The 22028-nt window shown below is 34.2% G+C and overlaps 2 protein-coding genes across 6 annotated transcripts in view; both read left to right on the top strand.

The window, feature by feature from the left end:
* Positions 1 to 368, top strand: part of LOC121416770 — a 63201-nt gene extending 62833 nt beyond the window's left edge. For all 5 annotated transcript variants that reach the window (XM_041610241.1, XM_041610237.1, XM_041610240.1 and 2 more), the window contains one exon: positions 4 to 368. In XM_041610241.1, coding sequence (XP_041466175.1) covers positions 4 to 123 — 120 coding nt within the window. In that variant the 3' untranslated portion in view covers positions 124 to 368. The remainder of the gene's footprint in view (positions 1 to 3) is intronic.
* LOC121416771 lies at positions 124 to 16272 on the top strand. The gene is made up of 3 exons (XM_041610242.1): positions 124 to 368; positions 7548 to 7632; positions 9085 to 16272. Exons 1-3 carry the CDS (start codon positions 315 to 317, stop codon positions 11595 to 11597), a joined length of 2652 nt encoding a protein of 883 aa, XP_041466176.1. The 5' UTR covers positions 124 to 314; the 3' UTR covers positions 11598 to 16272.
* Positions 16273 to 22028: the final 5756 nt, after the last annotated feature.

Genomic DNA, 22028 nt, shown 5'->3' with positions numbered 1-22028 from the left:
CAGAGAGCGGGATTCCAAGGACAACTAAATGGAGGCAAGGCAAAGATGCAGAGTCGGAGGCCGAACCAGCAGCAGAGCCAGCGCCAGAGAATGAGGGAGAGGTTGATGATGATCCGGTACTAGTGCCGGCGGTACTGGCAGCAGCAGCAGTTGGCCGGAGGACGTCAACAGAAGATGAGGCGGACGAGAAAACCGGTACCACGAGTTCTGAACTGGAATTCGATGATGATAAATCATCATCACTGATTACATCAGCTGTATCGGATACAGAATCTGTTCATCACCAGTCCCGTGAACTTCGTCCTGGACCTGACATGCCTGATCCAGAATCTGATGTTGATCAAAGTTCAGAGTCCTCAGAGAGTCGGGTGAGTAGCCACTAATTATGTACAGCCTACAGTTTCTAAATGAAAGGCCTACATTTCGCAACCCCGGGCCACTCATTCTATGAACAAGGTGATTACAATTACATGTAGCTTAGCCCTAGCCCTAGGCCTAGGCAGCTAGGCAATGAAAAATATGTGCAAAAATCCAAAAGGATTCTGGAAGAAATTGGTAATTGCTTAGAAATAAGCAAAATAAGCTCAGATGTGGTCTCTTCCGTGGGGTCTTTATTCCAGCAATAATAATACACTGTCCCTCGTGTGCCTGTGTTGCCAGTGTGGTCGTATTTTCAGCTATAGCCTATACGCTGTAGATTTTATGATTTCACAAAGTTCAGTTTTAATATGTAACTGCCATTACCAGTACAGACTTTCTCATGAAATTAGTATTTTACTGCTACTACTATCATTTAGCTTTCAAGAGCCAAATACATGTAATTTAGTGGAATGATCATGATCATTGGGAATACAGTCCAAAGAATTTGCTGAAATTACATGTATATATGGGATGAATCCCACATGTGCAAAGACAGTGTATACGTGTAATTTATTAGGATAAGTTTATACTATAGGACAAGTCCACCCCAACAAAAACTTGATTTTAATAAAAAGAGAAAAATTCAACAAGCATAACATTGAAAATTTCATCAAAATCGGACGTAAAATAAGAATGTTCTGACATTTAAAAATTTTGCTTCATTTCACAAAACAGTTATATGCACATCTTGGCAGGTATGCAAATGAGGGAACTGATGACATCACTCACTATTTCTTTTGTATTTGATTATATGAAATATGAAATATTTTGATTTTCTTGTCATTGTCATGTGAAATGATGTGTCATTCCTCCCTGAACACGTGGAATTCCATTATTTCAACATTTTGTGCTTCAGGCAAGGAGGTCCTAATCATCAAATTCATTGAAATTGAAAGATTGTATAATTCAAACAATAAAAAACAAAAGAAATAGTGAGTGAGTGACATCATCAACTCATTTAGATGCAACAGGCTCGTTCATATCACTATTTTGTTGAAAATAAGTGAAACTTTTAAATGTCATAACTTTCTTATTTTACATCCGATTTTGATGAAATTTTCAGCATTGACCTTGTCTGATTTTTTGTCTATTGATTCAAATCAACATTTTTCTGAGGTGGAGTTGACCTTTAAAAAGGTGTGCATGTGCAACATGTGCATCTAGGTGAATGTCTTAGTGTGTTAAGGTCTGACACCATCAAATCGTGCTGGAAATCTGGCACATATATGTACGCAGTGTTTGAAGGTCCTGCACCATCACATTGTGCTAGTAGTCTGCCACATACAGTGTTTGAAGGTCCGACACCATCACATCATGCTGGAAGTCTGCCACATACATGTGTTTGAGGATCCGACACCATCACATCATGTTGGAAGTCTGCCACATTATACACAGTGTTTGAGGGTCTGACACCATCACACCATGCTTGAAGTCTGCCACATAAGCAGTGTTTGAAGGTCTGACACCATCACATCATGCTGGAAGTCTGCCACATACACAGTGTTTGAAGGTCTGACACCATCACATCATGCTGGAAGTCTGCCACATACGCAGTGTTTGAAGGTCTGACACCATCACTTCGTGCTGGAAGTCTGCCACATACGCAGTGTTTGAAGGTCTGACACCATCACTTTGTGCTGGAAGTCTGCCACATACGCAGTGTTTGAAGGTCTGACACCATCACTTCGTGCTGGAAGTCTGCCACATACGCAGTGTTTGAAGGTCTGACACCATCACTTTGTGCTGGAAGTCTGCCACATACGCAGTGTTTGAAGGTCTGACACCATCACTTTGTGCTGGAAGTCTGCCACATACGCAGTGTTTGAAGGTCTGACACCATCAATTGTGCTGGAAGTCTGCCACATACGCAGTGTTTGAAGGTCTGACACCATCAATTTGTGCTGGAAGTCTGCCACATACATGTACGCAAGGTTTGAGGGTCCTGACAACACATTGTGTGCCAGTAATCCACCACATTCATGAACAATTTTCACAATGATTCAATTGAAATATGTAATTTGAAATCAGTTTTGAACTTCATCATAAATGTAGATATTTATTGCTGACAAGGGGCCCACAAGGCTTAGTAATGATCGTAGAACTTTTCTACCATTGATTGCATTGACTACAATGTACAATCCATCATGAAAATCAAGCCTTTGTGTTATGGGACCCAGGACTTCCATAAAATTGTACATGTAGATGTCAGTTGTAATGTACATGAGAAAGTGGACTGTGAAAAGCGTATTTTGAAACTCCTATATAATCAAGAAAATAAGCCTTGATTTTTTTAGAAGTCTTGCGAAATCACTTCAGCCTCAGTTAAGAATATTGTTACATGTATGTAGAACTAGTAAATTTAAGAAACAGTGTTCCATTAATTGTTGGCTATCATTTGATTTGTTCCAAACATGTATAAGATAATTTTTTTCATTTTCTCAGCATTTTGGGTTTTGTTAAATACACTCCTTAACTACATGTAGGAGGCTTTAATATGGGATTGCTGCCTTTGCTTTTTGCTGCAAAATTAGCAGTCAGTTGTTTAATAAATTATGTATGCAAGGGCAAGTCCAAGAATTCGCGCGCGTTACGTATGGGACATTTCAGAGGCTTCAATGACCTGAAAAATAGTGTTAATTGACTTTGATTAGATTGAATACCCTCATGATAGTAGACATCTAGGAGAAGAATAATCATGGAAAAAATGGTGGCATATGACCTCGACCTTGACCTTTTATAGAGAAAAGATGGGCCGTTACGTATGGGACGCAGAAAAAAGACAATTTTTAAAACAATTTTTACAAGTTGAGAATTCTCTGAAAGTATTTTATTTGACAACTTGTAACTCAGTGTGATAGAAGTCACAATACTCTAGTATATCTAAGGCAAGTTTCATGTCATAAGCCAAATCCCTCTAATTACAGACTCTAATTAAACAAATTAATGACATGTTACGTATGGGACAGTTACGTATGGGACATTTTGTCCCCATAGAGAATGTACACAATTTCCCCCATAATTAAGAAAATTGAAATAATTTAAAATATGGAAATAACAAAAGAGTTTCTGTCTTTTAAAATGTTCTATTGAGACATATTTGATATGACTGACAAGGAAATTAGCCATTTCCACATTTTTTTTCGTGTTTTTCATGGTTTCATGAATTTCTTATGTATTTCTATTGTTTTTTATTTTATTCATATTTTTCCATGTTCACAATTTTTTCGCTTCAATTGTTTTCATTAATCAGTATTCATAACAAATCAGTCTTTAAAAACTAAAGAAAAGGTAAATAATCACTTTTTAGAGCACTCTTGAAATTTGTTTTTCTCCATTCACTTTGTACACAAATCTCCCCATTGACATTGTGTGTAAATGTCCCATACGTAACATGTTGTCCCATACGTAACAATTATTTAATTAACTTTTAATTAAAAAGTAAACTCTATTTTTGAAACTTTTTGGGGTATAACATTTTCATACTTTATAAATTAGAACTTCCCAGAGATGCAACAATACAAGTATTGTATTATGAGAAATAACTTAAAAAAACATCCTCAAAATGTTACGTATGGGACATTCCGCCCTTGGACAAGACCTAATTTGCATAATTAATTAGATGACATCACTTCTTTTCCCCCAAAAGTAATAAGATGTTAGGGGGTCCATGTCCCACCTATGACTAAATCTCACAAGTTTTGTTTTTATTTTCTATGAGTTTTTATAATTGTCCCATACGTAACGCCCATTTTACCAATTATGCAAATTAGGTGCCCCAAATTAGCATAAATATGCATATTATCAAATTTTTCTTAATGAAATTTTAAATTTCAACATATGGGCTTTCTTACCCCACCAAAGATAACTTCTTAAATTAAAGATGAAATTTTGCTTTCTAGGGTGACCTTTTCTTGGACTTGCCCGCAAGTATTAAAAACAGTAAAGTGGATTTGTGAAAAACTCTGTCAGTCAAAGCTACTTTTGTTTTTTAAATTTTGTTTTAAAAAAAATATAACAAATTGCAAACCCTAATTGATTAGTACGTGGCATTTATACCGAAGCTGCAGAGCGATTGTGGCCGGAGCAAATGTCATGGAACCTGTAATTAAGCCCAAACCCTGCTTATTTTGTTTTATATTTTTTTATCATGTGGGCAGTTTAAAGGTAATGGAGTGACATTCAGATAAAAAAACATAACATTCAAAAAAATTTCTCACCCATATTTGTACCATATTTGCAAAGAAATGTGACCTGACTGTACATGTATTTCCTGAAATTCACTCATACATGTATTAATACAATATTTGTTTCAACGGTACACTTTAAATAAGATGGATATTTATAAACATGGTTACTTATTGACAGAGTTTGGGCATCCATTTTTTAGGATAAAACATATCGCTCAAACTAACTACCTCAAACTCTGAACTTTAAATTGCTATCACAAGTTAGAGTCATTGATTGGATTCTCTGTTTTTCAAGATATAATATCTGCATTACATTAAAGAAATGGGGTACTATTTTTGTTAAGACTTAACACATAAAACCGTGGCATACCCAGTTATGGAGTGATGTTTACACAGTGACATCGGAAATATCCACACACAGGCAATATATAATGAATTAATATTTGAGAATTTTCTTTTATTATGATGTAAAATGATGACCTTCAGATTATCCAAAAGAAAATTTATACAAAACTAGCAATAGTTTTCTGTTAAAGTGAAATTAAGTAGAGAACAAACAAAAACCAACAGAAGTCCCATATCAAATTGTTTGTATGGTTTGGATTCTCCTAAAGGAGATGCATAAAAATATGGGTAATTATGTCTCCCTTGTGTACATGAAATTCCATATGAGTCTTGATTTGATAGAAAACTTTGATCCAGATTTGAAATACATGTTCAGTGTTGAGCCAATATTTTTCTGAAAAGGTCCACTTTTGCTTGGAATTGCCCATGTGTATTCACATGTATTTGTTTTGTTTGTATAAACGTGTTATGCAATGTAGGTTCCCTATTAATACCAGCATATTGCTGAAAGGCACCTTCATATGAAGATATTGTTGAAATAAAAAAAAATGAATGAAACCTCTCAAGTTGATCGGACATAATCTTGTTTTTCGACCTCTGAATGCGCCAAGAGGCATTTCAAATTTTGTATGGTTGCCGTTACTGTAGATTGTTCTCTTCTGATCCAATTATCGGTTTATACAGCGTTGCATATGAATCATTTTCAGGTTTAGTGAATTCTGCTACAAAATATTAAAAAAATTGACATACATTTCAAGTTTCAATGTACCTGTTTGAAGGTTTAGAATGGGGAAAACAATTGGTCCACTGAATTGATTCTTCTCTGGTTAAAGCAGATAGTCAAAGAAATGTGACTGGCACATGTACTGTATAGGCTGTGAGCCAAACTTGTACATGTGTATGTATTAGGGAAGAACATCTGCTGCACCAAAGAAATTTGGAGTCACAGTCATAAAACAATGTGGAGCAAATTGCAATGCCGGGAAAATTATTTCCTGTTCACATTTTGAATCTTATTTGAAAATAAACGATCACTTTATTATTTTATTTTCATAACTTGCAGAAAAAACATTGCAACAGAAAAAAAAGGAGTCTTCGCTCAAAAGAAGCTGTTAAAGGGAGGTCTAAAAGAAGGAGAGTTGCCAAGAAATTAAGACTTCACAAAGAGAAAGTTAAAGCAAAAGAACACCTACATGTAAATTATACATGTAGCTCGAGCTCATCTCAGAGTACAACGGCTGATGATTCTAGCTCCCTGGAAAGCGCGTCGACAAAAGGGGATAAACACAGACACAATCCATTCTCGTACAAGAAGGATGAATTTTATTACAATGAAGATCCATTGGCAAAAAAATTTTGCCAGTGGCGAACTCTCCATCGGAAGATGCAGCTATTAGAAAAACAGCCGATTTAGTAAGATGTACGTATACATGTAAGAATGATTATCTAGCTTTCCGAAAGTTTTTGTCCACCATCACTTATAAAGGAATCATCACCACCTTGATCATCACAAGCTACAATCCTATATCTCAAACAAATATAAGCTTTCAAATGAATCTTCATATATAGTTTAAACTATAATTTAATGATGAAATTGTTTGATTAATTGATTACATGTAAATTCCCATGTTTCCCTGTGTAAATGGTATAAAATGCCAAAAAACAGTTACTGGGTACATGTAAGCTGATAAAACCAGCATATTTGTGAATGTTCAAATAGAAGGAAATAAAGATTGCATGTACTGTACTGTAAGAAGTATACAAATTCAAGGTACATGTTCATGGAAATTTTCAAGATGTGATTGAGTTTTGTGATTGAATTGCTGATTATGTAATTTTATACATGATAGTAAATGAAGTACACCATACATGTACATGTATGTACTACTAAGGGACCAGGCTACTGTGGTGTTGTAATTTGGGAAATCACACGTAAATGTGGGTCAGAATTTCAAAATGTGTACATATCTGCATACTGAAGTAATAAGTATAGTGTATATCAACAGTTTTGGTCATTTTATTCAAGTGTCCAGGACTTGAGAATGCTGATTTTTCACATGATAAAATTGAAAATTGGTAGGGTCTGAATAGTTTGATTTCATAGTTCTATCTTTATGATAGCTGGTATTGGACTCTTGATCATATTGGATAGAAACGAGTGATGGAAATAGGCATTGGGTCTTACCGGTAATCACAGGTGTGAACTTTAAAACGAACTCGATATTAATGTCCTCATTGCATTTGAAGAATTTGTGCTCCTTTGTAATTCTTCCTATTTGTGCTTTGAACCAAGTACATGTAAATTCCTTTGGAAAAGTGTATGTAAATGAAATTACATTACAGCTCCTTCCTTGAAGTTGTTCGGAATATGTTGCTGTGCTGAAGCACCAGCCAGGGCAGCCATGCAAATGTATTAATCCATGAGAGGGGCAATTGTTATGGCATGCAATGTACAGTATATTTTAACCCCCCTTTTGATTTTGAATTGAATTGAATGGACATAATAAGGAATAGTCCCCAGGCCCCTTCATGTTTGTGTGACTTGGGTCAATCACATGTGAGGTCTTTACTCTTTTTAATTTATTTATTTCACAGATTGAACATGGAAAAGGGGATGCCTTGGATGATTCTGACTTTGCAGGAGAGGATAGTGACACAGCTGAAGGTGGTCCGGGTACAGGTGTGTATGATTTGAAAGAGCTGATTTATATTTTAGTCTACATGTAAATATCCTTTGTTACATGTACATGTAGATCAAAACTTTCACATTTTTTCAAATCTTTAATCAACAAAGTAGAGATTTTGAAATGATAGTAATGAGCAGGACTAATCAATTTTCATGCTTGATATCGGCCCGTAATATTACAATCCTAATTCATGCACACTGAAAGGTTGTTTCATTTGTGACTCTTAGTTAATCCACTGCAGAATTGCCAGGTGAGAAACTAAAAGTGTCAAACAGAACTAAATGGCTGTGCCAATGCAAGGATTTTAAAGTCACAGGCCAATAAATGTAAGCAAGAATATTATACGACAAGTCCACCCAAACAAAAGTTGGATTTGAATAAAAAGAGAAAAATCGAACAAGCACAACACTAAAAATTTAATCAAAATCTGATGTAAAATAAGAATGTTACAGTATAAAAAGTTTTTGATTTAATATGCAAAGGAGGGAACTGATGACATTGATCACTCACTATTTTATTGAACCCTGTACGTATAGAATTACCATTGTTTAACATTTCATGTTTCAGTCAAGTTGGTCTTTATTGTCAAATCTGTAAAAAATAAAATGTTATATAATTCAAACAAAAAACAAAAGAGATAGTGAGTAAGGGACAGCATCGATTCTCTCATAAATTTCCATGTTACTTAATTGTGCATATAACTATTTTGTGAAAGATAAGCGAAACATTAAAATATCATAACTTTCTTATTTTACATCTGATTTTGATGAAATCTCCAGCATTATGCTTGTCTGATATTTCTCTATTAATTCAAATCAACATTTTTCTGAGGTAGACTTGACCTTTAAGAAATAAATACTGTACATGAAGTAGTATTTCCATAGCTGAAATATAGTATCATGTGAAAATATAGATGTACATGTAGAAAAAAGTGGCTGATATTCTATAGTCTTAATGGATCTCTTAATGTGGAGTTGGTTTAAACCATTCACCATGTGTAATATGAAGATGGGAATGAAAACACAGGCAGAAAATTGAATTGAAAGATGAGAAACAGAGGATATTAGAGCCTTTAGAGGCATTCTTTTCTTAAAAGTGAGTGAAGTCTTGAGAAGGACTGTAAACCAGATGAGATGAGCTGAATATTGAGTAGCGATGGTTTGAGAAGTAGCAGGTTGAAGTGAAGAGAGATTACTCATTGTTTCAGGCAGTGTGACTGACTCCATCTTCAGGAAGACGGACAGTCAACCTGTTAACTACTAATTGTCATCCTTCCATCAATTTGATGACAGATGTACATGTAATCCATTTACGACTATCTGTAATTAGGAGATCTCATATTACAGCATCTGATTGTATTAACGCTTTAAAGAGGATCTGTATAGTATAAAATATTAATTATCTTACAGTCTTTTAATTTTTTTATACACTACATTTTTTGGCAGACATCACAAGTGACGATCTGACTAATGAACGATACAATTTAGGAGAGGACACTGTTGGCACGGACACAAACTTGTCCACAAGTAGAAGTGATGAAGATGTTAATGAACGTGATGCCCTGTTCGAGGATACACTTACCGACATTGGTTTCACAACAGATGAGGATCAAGATAGCGGAGAGGGTGAGGATAGCGGAGAGGGTGAGGATAGCGGAGAGGGTGAGGATAGCGGAGAGGGTGAGGATAGCGGAGAGGGTGAGGACAGGGGAGATAGGGATGATGATGATGCGGGAGATAGGGATGATGATGATGCTCTCAATGGCGCAATTTTCAATGGTTCCCACATTTCTAAAGCAGAAGCAATTCTCATGATTTTATCCTTTGTAATGAGGCATTGTTTATCATCTGCTGCCATATCCCATCTATTAGAGTTGATCAATATTCTTTGTTGTAAAGAAGTCTTCACTTCACTTACGTCAATCATGAATAGTATATTTTCTGGAAGAGCAATATCTCTCACATTTCATTTTTATTGTGTATCTTGCTACAGTTATGTCAAGTCTTTTGCAAATCTGTGTGAAGATCAAGTTCTATGTCCTCAGTGTAATGACACATGTGTCACAAAAAATCTCTGTAATGGCAATTTTTTTGTCACAGCTGACTTGTCTTCCCAGATAAGAGCCCTATTTGAAAGGGCAGATATTGCACCTCACTTGTCTTATCGCCAAACCCGCAAAAAAAAATCTGATGATGCTATTGAAGATATTTATGATGGTGAATACTACCAGAAATTATTGGCTGATGAGGAACTGCTTGGAAATGAAGCCAATTTTTCATATATGTTTAATTCTGATGGCTTACCTGTATTCAAATCATCAAAATATTCTATGTGGCCAATTTTCCTTATGATAAATGAACTTCCCCCAAAGTTGAGACATCAAAATCTTATCCTAGCTGGTGTATGGTTTGGTAAGGTAGAGCCAAAAATGGAGGTGTTTTTAGACAAATTTACAGATTGTGCAAAGAAATTGGCAGAAGAAGGTGTTACTTGGAAAAAGAGAGAAGAAAGAATCCACAGTAAGTTGTTTGGAATATGTTGCTGTGCTGATGCACCAGCCAGGGCAGCCATGCAAAATACAGTTCGCTTCAATGGTTATAATGGATGTAGCCTATGCTACCATCCCGGTAAACTTGTTGAAAGGGTGGTAAAGTATCCCATAGATGTGTGCAATTATAATGATAGGACAGATGAAGAAATATTGGAAGATATGGCACAGTCTGTTGAAGAAGATCGATCAGTGAGAGGTGTAAAAGGTCCAAGCCCCTTGATAAATCTACCACATTTCCCAATTTGTTGGGGTTTTCCCCCAGATTTTATGCATTGTCTCCTCCTTGGTGTAGCCCGCCAGTTGGCTGATCTGTGGTTTGCTTCCACAGCTCTTGACCCATTTTACATAGGTTCAGCGAGAGTAATGGGAGTTATCAATTCCTGCCTTAAATCTATCAGGCCTCCCAGCTCAGTTGTCAGAACACCAAGACCTATCAATGAACGAAAGTACTGGAAAGCATCTGAATGGTACATGTGGCTTTTGGTATACTGCCTGCCTTGTTTGTATGGCATTTTGCCCCATGAGTATTGGAATCACTTAGTTATCTTAGTTCAGGCATCATATTTGCTCTTACAAAAATCCCTCACAAATGATGATCTCCTTAACAGCGATCTTCTGTTTGAATCTTTTGTTGGTAGATGCCAAATATTGTATGGTGCATCCTCAATGACATTCAATGTCCATTCATTGACACATTTATCAAAAAGTGTGCGGAAATGGGGACCACTGTGGACTCATTCATGTTTTCCTTTCGAATCAGGTAATTGGAAAATAAAACGTCAGCTACAAGGAAATAGAGGGATGATAATGCAAGCAATGAGAAAATTTTTGTTTATGCAGATGCTTCCGAACCTTATAACAAAACGTGTAGTTTCCCATGGAGTCAGGGTGTTTTGCAACATGATGTCTTGTTCTGGGAAGAAATCAGCACAAGATTATAGGCAAGATTCTGTTCTTGGTATGGGTACAGTCAGACGGCTGAAGGATTGGGAATATGCTGCATTTATTTCTTCTGGCCTAAGAGTTGAAATAGATAGAATAGTAACCACGTATAAACGAATGAAAAGAAATGGCTTGCTCTTTTGTACATCTGAATATCGAATGGACACAATCAAGAGGAACAACCAGTTAGTGGTTTTTTCTGACAAAAGAATAGGTGAATTGCGTAGTATCATAACTATGGATGACCAATGTTTCATGATAGTGCAATGGTTGATACTTGAAGAAATTGAATCATTCTGTGATGATGAATCTGATGCAAAAATAGCACATATTAAAACATGTACAGGAACTAACAATTTGCTGTCAGCCGTGCTTGCCACTGAAGCAGAAGTAAATTGCTTAGAATTAATTGTGAATGATGTAAGGTACATAATAACTATGCCAAATTATGTGGCATTGAATTAATGAATGACCTAAATGTAAGGTGGGTTAGTTTTTAATCTTGAGTAAAATTTAGAGAATGAAACCCTTGGAAAAATAAATCATTCTTAATATGAAAACAAAAAATATCAAAGAATAAGATCTATTAAATTTAAATAAAAAAAAATACCCTTCCTGCAACTTACAATATGTTTGCATACTTTTAATCTGATGTAAAATGATGACCTGCAGATTATCCAACTGGAAATTGTACATTTCACACAATAGCTTGCTGACAAATTGAAAATACATAAAGTAAAAAATATTGTATTATAACTAAATACAAAATAATTCAATAAATTCAGTATTCATAACCAGATTTTCATGAAATTTTCAGCTTGGAGTGCCGCTTTAAGCTACAGATTCATTTTATGCCCATTCAATACATGAGAAAAGGTTTCTTACAATACAGATATATTTCGTTAATAGGGACCCTTTGAGAATCAAGTGTTAGATTTTAAATATTGCCCATCTATTGTAAAAAAAACACCTTCATTTTATTCATTTTTTGCAAACTGCACAAAATGGATTTTATTGTGACATGCATTTTGCAAAATAGGATTTAATGTGTCCATAAATATGAGTTTGTTAATTTGCAGGTCTATGCAGTGTTAGCAGGGAATTAAAAAGGCCATGGATATTTCTGCAGCATGTTCTTAATTCCAGACCATAGAATATTGGCTGAAATTCCTCGTTTCAATTTCTGGTAAAGATAACAAAATGGAAATTAATTTCTGCTAAAAGCAGTTTTCAGAGTTCTTTCCCTACGTATCGCATGCAAAAGCTACATGTAGAACTAACTTTTTTGTTTACATACATGTACATGTTTATCACAGGAGTGTGAGAGTTCAGCTTTTAGTTGATTTGAGATATTTTTGCTTTTGGGCTCTTTCAATTTCATCTTTTTTTACACTTTTCAGTTACTTTTACCAGTGGTTAATGATATCACACCCCCAATATTAAGGAATGGAAGCATTTGCTTTGCACCAATTTTCAGAATGTCAGCTTGCATGAATATTGACATACATGATTTTACTTGTACCTGTATGTAAATATACAGTACTGTACATGTACATAAATTTCTTTGACTTTTCCAAGAGTACTTTTTCCCCTTTAAACAGACCTTGCCATATAACATGCCCCGTTTTTCTAATGTTAACTATATTTCATATAGCTTTAAATGAATTTGTCGCTGTTTTTACCAAAAAGTAATTTTTTTACGGGCTATTCAATATTTTCAGAGGAGAAGACTATTTTTCTGTAATTTACAATGACATATTTCAGCAAAAATTTATAAAATAAATTCTGATGGGAATGAGAAGGGCATTCAAGGCCACAGCATTTTAAAGTGGTTATGGTTAATGTAATTTTAGCCATGATCTTCTTTGGTCTGTTTTAAGATCTGATTTCATAACTGTTATTATTACCGGTCCTATGATTTAAATGCCTGATCCGGAAAGGAAAGATGAAGTGACACCACATGTAACTCACATTCACTGCACATCTTCATAAACAAAAATTGCATTTGAGGCAGAATAATTCAATAAAAATCAAGTCAACCCAAGAGAAAAAGTTGATTTTAATACTATGGAGAAAAATGCTCAAGTAAGTGTAATGCATATGAAAGAGTCAATGCGAGTCCTTATTTCATTTTTTTTTTATTGTTTGAATTATACAAAAATTTAATTTTTACAGATATGACAATTAGGAACCTACTTTTTGAACCATAAAATATTAGAACAATTGAATTCCTCATTTTCAGGAAGGAAAGAAACTTTGTTGAAACTACATGTATGTATTACGTGACATTGAGGCGAAAATAACATATTTCATGTAACATGTTTAAAAAGAAAGATATAGTGAGTGGGTTTTGTCATCAGTCCCCTCATTTGCACTCCTACCAGGATGTGCATATTATTTTATGAAATTAAGCAAAACTTCAAAATGTCACAACTCGCTTAATTTTTTGTCAGATTGTGATGAAATTTTCAGTGTGATGCTTTGAATTTTCGCTTTCTATTCAAATCATTTTTTTTTGTTGGGGGTAAACTTGGCTTAAATCATTTTGAAGATATGAAAAAAATGAAGTTTATTCAATATGTAGTAATGATATAACAGCTAAATCATCACCCATGGCCTTTGAAAAAAATAGTTTTCAGTTTCTGGTGGCACTGGTCACATACATAACCCAGTGTATTTTTTCATACCTTGTTTGATTGATGCTATAGTAAAAAATTGCTTCTTTTATTTCATTCAATTTTTTTTCTTTTTAGCAATCATAGCGATACTCAAAGAGCTATCAAGAAATTTAAGTTTGGGACCATTTGATTGCTAAGTTCAAAGCCATTGTAGCTGCTTACATGAGGCTCAGGTCGCAATTGGCTCAATGCATGTACATGTACACTTGTTGGATGTCATCTGACAGGTCTTTCGTTCTTTTCCTTGTTATTTTCAGCATAAAGTTTACCCTGGTGTGAAGTTGATTCAATTACCCCCCCCCCAAAAAAAAAAGATAACAAAAACACTGTAGCGAAAATCCATCAAAGATTTACTGCGGGTTTTTAAATATTGAATTTAAAATGTCTTTGACGAGGCCTATGAACTGATCCCTGCCCTCCTCCCCATTGTAAAATTGTGATAAATTATCAGAAAATATACTATTTTACATTTACATCATTATATCACATTGAAACTCACTTTGGTAAGAAATGTGTTATCAGTTTAATGAACTATCCAAAAATGTATTAAAATTAGATTTTAGATACTCATAAACACATATCCTGGTGTGTTGGCTCAGTTGGTAAACGTAGAGTGTCCGTCTCACAAAGAAATTTGGTAGTTCATGCCCTGGCCTTGTCTGACCAAAAAGACGTTAAAAGATGGGAGTTGCTACCATTTTTGGCATACATATAAAATGATTAACGAAAAAGAGCAATGTCCATCTGGCGCTGCACAGTGGCTGTCGGGCCCGCAATCAATAGCAAAATGATTTTTGTGAGTTTATATACCAGATTTCTATTTCAAACAATAAAATGTGGAGTTTAGGAGCTGCATGTATGTGATGTCACAAAATCATAGCAAAGTTTAACACAACCACTTTTTTATGTATTTTCATTGAATCTTAAATTTTCTGCTTGTATTAAAACAAATTTAGTGTCAGGGTGTCCTTTCCCTTAATCACTATCAAAGCTTATCCTTAATCCTACTTCAAACTGATATTATTCTTCAACAGGTTGTGCCATTGGTATTTCAATGGGTGTGATACTCATCTACTGTCATATTTTTTTATAAATAATATAGGGTGTCATTTTGTATTTGATTTTTAGTGATGATTGAATAGAAAAGGTAAAGCATTGAGAGATCTGTGTGGGTTTTTTTCTATAGACGTTTCTATTACAAATTTCACTTGCACGACCACTATAATTGTAAATTTACTCTGGCAATCATGTTTCTAATTAAGTGATCAGAGAAACTGGTTTCATTTTACATTTTTTTTCCTGAATTAAAAGTTATACAATCTGAATTTTGAGCCAATGTATTGATCCATAGATGTGGTAAACTTCAAATATCTACTTTCCACTTGGTCTCATTCCACATAGTGTAAATTCCAGTTCAATAGGCTACACATTTTGTTCCATTGCTACTTGATCTAACCCTTGGTCTTGCAAGAAAATACTTGCAATAATAAATTTCTGTTGTCATTTTGTAGTTAATGTACATCATACATTTTAGAAGTTTTCACTCCTTGTCACACTGCAAATTTTCAATTGTGTGCAAGTTTTTGTATTCCCCACTGATCTACATATACATGCTTGTAAAACAGTAAATTAGTTTGACTTATGTGATTAGTGGAAATCAGATAATCTGGGCATTAGACTGGATGAGAATTACATGAAGACCACATGTAGTGTACACAAAGCGACAATAAGACAAAACTAGACCAATAGCCCATGTATATTTAGACTTTCTGAAAATATGTAGACTATCTGAAAAGTAGGTCAAGTGAATGTACATGTAAACCCATTTCATGGCTACAATATACACCTCTGTTGTTGATCACCATGCAATTGCTTTAATCGCTCTACATAGTTTTTCTAAAGAAGGAAGTAACTATAATGTGTATGGGTCAGAATGGATGGTGGTGAGTTCAAAATTAATACATGTACATGTAGTGAGTTTTACAAATTTGTGTAAAATTTTATCATGTTCAAAGCAGTTTTTTTTTCTTTGACACAATATTTGATACATGTAAATGTCTGTTAGCAAAAGGAGCAACAAAATTTGTTATCTCTTTATTTATTATTTGATGAGATTACCTGCAATATTCATTGTATTGTAAAATTATCTATTGCCTATGCAACTTGAAGATAGCAATACAGCCTGTATCCTTAATTTTTACTCCATATACAAATTTATGTGAGATTTTTAATTTCTCAGAGCAGCCAACCAGTAAAATTTGGTCGTATTAACATGTAGTATGTTTTTGCAACCAAAATACCTCAGTACGTCAATCATTTCAATATTCATAGATCTTACGCAAATATGGGTAATTTGATGAATGTAATTTCAGGTAACTTTATTTTTCCAATCATTGCAACATGAAATAATGTTTTAATCCTTTTGTTTAAATCACAATGAGTTATACCTGCTTCAGTTTTTCCCATCAGCAAAAGCATTGCACATTTTATCAGAGAATTAAGTTGTGGAGACCAAGAAAACAATTTTCATTCCTAGAGGTTGGCAGGTCTGTAAATTTTATCTGATCTACACATGTATGTACGTGTATTGCCCTGTAATTGATTTAAATTTGTGCATCTTTTGACTTTAATGTAATGATTTCTTCACAGAGGATCTGATTTCATTAGTAGTATGAAAATGTACATGTACGATCACATCTGAAGTTATCACTTCTTTCCAAGCCTTTCAGAACATTATTCCATGTCTAATCGATTCTCTGCTCATCCTCGCTCTCCTCGAACTTCATAATTTTCCTTACATGTACATGTATGCATGCATGTACGTCTCTTTTTTTGCATACATGAACATTTCAATTATTAATCGTATCAGACATCTGAGCAGGGCAACTTTGTTGCCTGCTTAAGACTGGGAACAAATTGCTGGTCAATTAAATTCCAATTGTTTATCCACGGGCCCAATTACCCGCTCAGGAAAGTCAATGAGAAAATGCGTGGAAATGTAGCGGGCAATAAAAAGCAGTGCTAATATCCAGGTACCGTATTCTACGCGTCTTTGAACCGCGCAGTGCTGTACGTCATAATGGTAATCAAGTTAAGACAACGCTGGATTCTGCGTCCCCAGGCCAGGGACACGTCATTTCAATTACGTCACAATGGTAAAGTTCAGTGGCCCAGTCTGCTCAACATGATAAACTAGATTCTCATTCTAAAAAATTTAAATGTCTAGATTTTAACGATTTTTGCTCTGGATGCCTGATTTGGTTAATAATAGCAATATTGACTGGCCTGGGGGCGAAAGGACATATATCGCCCTCACTAAATTGATATCACCCTCGTCTGCGACTTGGGCGATATAAATCTAGTTTGGGCGATATATGTCGTATCCTCCCCGAGGCCAGTCAATATTGCTTTATTAAAGGACAAGTCCACCCCAACAAAAACTTGATTTGAAGAAAAAGAGAAAAATTCAACAAGCATAACACTGAAAATTTCATCAAAATCGGATGTAAAATAAGAAAGTTATGGCATTTTAAAGTTTCGCTTATTTTCAACAAAATAGTTGTATGAACGAGCCAGTTACATCCAAATGAGAGAGTTGATGACATCACTCACTCACTATTTCTTTTGTATTTTATTATATGAAATATTTTTATTTTCTCATCATTGTCATGTGAAATGAAGTTTCATTCCTCCCTGAACATGTGGAATTCCATTATTTTCACATTTTGTGCTTCAGGCAATGAGGTCCTAATTATCAAATTCGTAAAAATTGAAATATTGTTTAATTCAAACAATAAAAAACAAAAGAAATAGTGACGTCATCGACTCTCTCAATTAGATGTAACTGGCTTGCTCATATAACTATTTTGTTGAAAATAAGCGAAATTTTGAAATGTCATAACTTTCTTATTTTACATCCGATTTTGATGAAATTTTCAGCATTGTGCCTTGTCTGATTTTCTCTGTTGATTTAAATCAACATTTTTCTGAGGTGGACTTGACCTTTAACACTTCATGATGGCAAATTGTTCTTGTACACTGGCAGTGATTGACTTGAGATTTCTTTTTCTAAGGTGTGAATTATATATATTTCTTGATTAATGTGTCACTATACATGACTTACATGTACATGTAGTTGTTCACTTGTAAAATTTGTTATGTTCATAAAGCTGCTACAAGATCTACTTGTTCATGTACATGTGATTTTATCTACAGTGGGAAAGGCTGCACGCTTTATTTTGTGAACACCTTGACATCCTAAAAATCTGTCAGTTGAAATTTCAATATGGACCTGGTAAAAACAAAGTGACCGAGTGCTTATTGATCAAAACAGTGTCCAATTTCATCACCTTTTCATAGAGAAGTCTCAAAGAGACTTAAATCTGGTAAAGCAACTTTGTTTTTTATGGGGGAAAATGAATCTTATATTATTAGCCATATAGAATTCTTCAAAACTACATGTATGCTGTCAATGGAAAATAATGTAGGAATATACATGTACCGCTATGTATGGTTTGGCTTCTCTATTTTTTTTTTTTTGGGGGGGGCACCCCTTTGCTTAATTTATAAACTTCCACATTAGTTTTAATCCATATATTTGATGCAGATTTGGAAAAGAACTAATATAAGATTTTGTTAGAATGTTTAATTTAGTGTACATGTATATGTAGGGCTTACCGCCCTTACAATTAAAGGCTCTTTTACAAAGGCAGGATTTTACATTTATCCTTTAGTATAAAGAACATGAAAAGTTGTGTTTTTTATTCTGACCATTTTGTTTTAATATAACATATTTATTGTGACTAATAATTATTAACATGTACTTGGTCACTTATCCTTGTGTTCTGAAAAGTAAATTATGTATAATTTTGACCAACATGTATACTCTTAAAGGTTGAACTTTGAATGTGAATTATAATATAAGCCAGTGAGACCATATACCGGTAAGTCATAGTCTGTTTACTTTTGAAAGTCACTCGTAAAGTTGGTTGGTTACGTAGATTACAAATTTTCAACACTTTTTGATTGGTTGTATTGATTATCAGGTCCTCCTCATAAACGTAAATTGTAGTATAGCATTTTAATTTCTTATGAGATCAAGTTATTGCAAAGCAAAACCATACATGTAAAATGCAAAGATATGGATGAAATCTCTTGTGAGACACATTTATAAGAGTTGCATACAAGATCACATTAAATCAACAAATTGAAATGAAATGAATGGCGTGCAGGACCCATTTGTTGCTTTTGTGCAGCTAATTATTAAGTTTGATCCACACTGTTGGTTGATGATTATTTATTGAAATTAATTTCTTGACGTAATATTTACACTCATTGGGACAGTGATTTCTGTTTTTTCTTTTATTTTTTTTCTGAAAACGGTTGATATTGTTTTAAAATTTATCTAAAATTGAAATTTTGTTTGGTGAGTACTTAGCAAAAAAGGGAATGCTGTTTTGCTAAGGTGATTTTAATGAATTTGATATGAAAAGTAATTATTCTCTCATGATTTACCAGTTAATGGAAATCACTGTCCTTTATTCACATTCATTTACATGCATAACAATCTCATGTGAGTGAAATGAGATAATTGTACAATGAAAGCAAAATAAAGGAAGAAAGATAATGAGAATGAAAAAGACTGTGCTCATGAAACTTTATTACAATTCATTCATGAAATTGATTACAAATACAAGAACATGTATACTCATCTTTCCAGTTAGAAGTCATTTCTGGTTACACAATGGGTTCCAGTTAGGATTTCCAGTTGGTCCCAATTAGGATTTCCAGTTACCCAACTGGTTCCAGTTAGGATTTCCAGTTGCCCAACTGGTTCCAGTTAGGATTTCCTGTTACCCAACTGGTTCCAGTTAGAAATCATTTCCAGTTGGAAGTCATTTCCAGTTACCTAACTGGTCCCAGTTATAGGATTTCCAGCTGCCCAACTGGTTCCAGTTAGGACTTCCAGTTGCCCAACTGGTTCCAGTTAGGATTCCTGTTACCCAACTGGTTCCAGTTAGAAATCATTTCCAGTTGGAAGTCACTTCCAGTTACCCAACTGGTTCCAGTTAGGATTTCCAGCTGCCCAACTGGTTCCAGTTAGGATTTCCAGTTACTCAACTGGTTCCAGTTAGGATTTCCAGTTGCCCAACTGTGTTTCATTTGGTTTCAACTGGAAATTGTTAAATTCCCATTAAAACCAATTGAGACCAGTTAAAACCAATTGAAACCAATTGAAACCAATTAAAAACCAGTTGGAAATCCAACTGGTTTCAATTGGATTTTGGTCCTGGGCAAGGCGTCAATCCACAATTTGCCACTCTTCACCCAGGCATTAAATGGGTACCCGGTAGGATGCGAAAGCCTATAAATAGTATGCCTAGCAATTGAGTCTTGGAACTCTTGTTGGAATGCTCCCCAGGGAGTGGAGAAGGTGCATACATTGCATGCGGACCTGCAAGGATCCTTTGATCTGGGTAATATTTCTGTAAAGTGCTTAGTGACATTGTTCCGTTGTGTTAAGCGCTGTATAATGCAAAATATTATTACCAAATATGTATTAACATACCCTCTAGATTGTTTTAAATAACAAACAAAAGGTGCATTAAAGGGGAAGTTCACCCTGACAAAAAGTTTATTATAAAAATAGAAAAAATAATAAAGAATATTGCCGAAGGTTTGACAAAAATTCATCAAATAATTAAAAAGTTATTAGAATTTCAATTATTTGATTTGTGACGTCATATGCGAGCAGCATTCCTACAAAGCGAATGGTAAAAAATCAATTAAATGTCATTTTCTCAGAAAATTGAAAATGGTTTTCACTGTAACTTTTGTATATCAATAGACAAATCATTTCACACCCGATCATGAAAAGAAAACAAAATTAAGTCATCAGGAACCATACAAAATTTGAAATTCATCCATTTTATATTACATAACACATGGGGCAGCTACTCGTTTATGACTTCACAAATCAAAAATTTTGAGCTTTAATAACTTTCTTACTCTTTAACGGATTTTCCTCAAACCTTCACCAATATTTTTACTATTTTTTCTGCTATTTTCACAATAAAGTTTTCTTCAGGGTGAACTTCCCCTTTAGTATCCTGGATATTTTTTGTTTTACATGTAATGCACAGGTTTAGTGTCCAGCTAATTCTGTTATGAAGTTCTGGTTATAATCGCTACACAGGTTTACATAATTACGGTAGGCCTATATATTAAGTAACTGACCAATGCCGATTCATGATTCTTTTCATACTGATGTATGTACAAGGAAGAACATAGCAAATGTATTTAAAGGGGAAGTTCACCCTGACAAAAAAAATGATTAAAATAAGAGAAAATATTAAAAAATATTGAAGGTTCAAGAAAATCCATCATAACGAATAAACGAAGTTATTAAATATTTGATTGATGTTATATGCGAGCAAATTCTTTTCATAATGTTTGGTGAAAATAAATCATCACAAACCATTAAGATACTATTTATGCATTTTATATTATGTATTATTTTGGGCAGCTGCCCTTTTTATCGAAAAATGTAATCGTGGATAGTTACATTTAAGAACAAATTTTTGTACTACATGTATGTAGACAATATTATCTGAGAGTGCTTATAAATAAAGGTGACTAAATGAGAGATTTTTAAAAATCTGGTTAATGCACAGGTATGCTGTCATTTAAAGTGTGTTATACTTTCAAGTGTTTTGACGCAAAACATCTAATTGATGAAAAACATGGAATCGTTTTCAACTTTATAAAATCCATATCTTCCTAGACATCTTTTAATTAATAATACTTCATAATCATGGAAGTTAAAAAGGGAAATATTAGCTTTAAAAGTTACATGTAGGAGAGAAAGTAGATCATTGAATTTGTGCATGTGGTATTTGTATGAGAGTGATATTGAATGACAATGTCCATGATACATGTGTGTATTACAGTATAAGGAATATACATAGAGTGAAGGTAATGAAAAATGACCAGATGGGTTGGATTGAGATGGTTTGCAGGGTGAAGGCTTCTGAAAATGGAATACATCTATGGAGACATGCAGTAGCAGCACATGTTGTTCTTGAAAGAATGTTTGAAATTATTAAGTTCTTTGCATTGAAAAGTAATTATACATGTAGGTCACATCAATTACAGGCTTTTGTAAACTTGTAAATCATCTAATTTTGTTTTGAGAATAACAATAATTGGCATATAGCGC

This window comes from Lytechinus variegatus, chromosome 6 (genome assembly GCF_018143015.1).
Source record: "Lytechinus variegatus isolate NC3 chromosome 6, Lvar_3.0, whole genome shotgun sequence".
NCBI classification, from domain to species: domain Eukaryota; kingdom Metazoa; phylum Echinodermata; class Echinoidea; order Temnopleuroida; family Toxopneustidae; genus Lytechinus; species Lytechinus variegatus.
The sequence above is the reverse complement of the archived record's forward strand: the minus strand, read 5'-3'. Positions and strand labels throughout refer to the sequence as shown.

Bases quoted from the DNA above. Each gene is read 5' to 3' on its own strand.
- LOC121416771 (XM_041610242.1), top strand. From the start codon at position 315: ATGCCTGATCCAGAATCTGATGTTGATCAAAGTTCAGAGTCCTCAGAG. The intron at 369-7,547 runs GTGAGTAGCCAC...TTTATTTCACAG, and splicing joins CAGAGTCCTCAGAGAGTCGG to ATTGAACATGGAAAAGGGGA. The intron at 7,633-9,084 runs GTGTGTATGATT...ATTTTTTGGCAG, and splicing joins TGAAGGTGGTCCGGGTACAG to ACATCACAAGTGACGATCTG.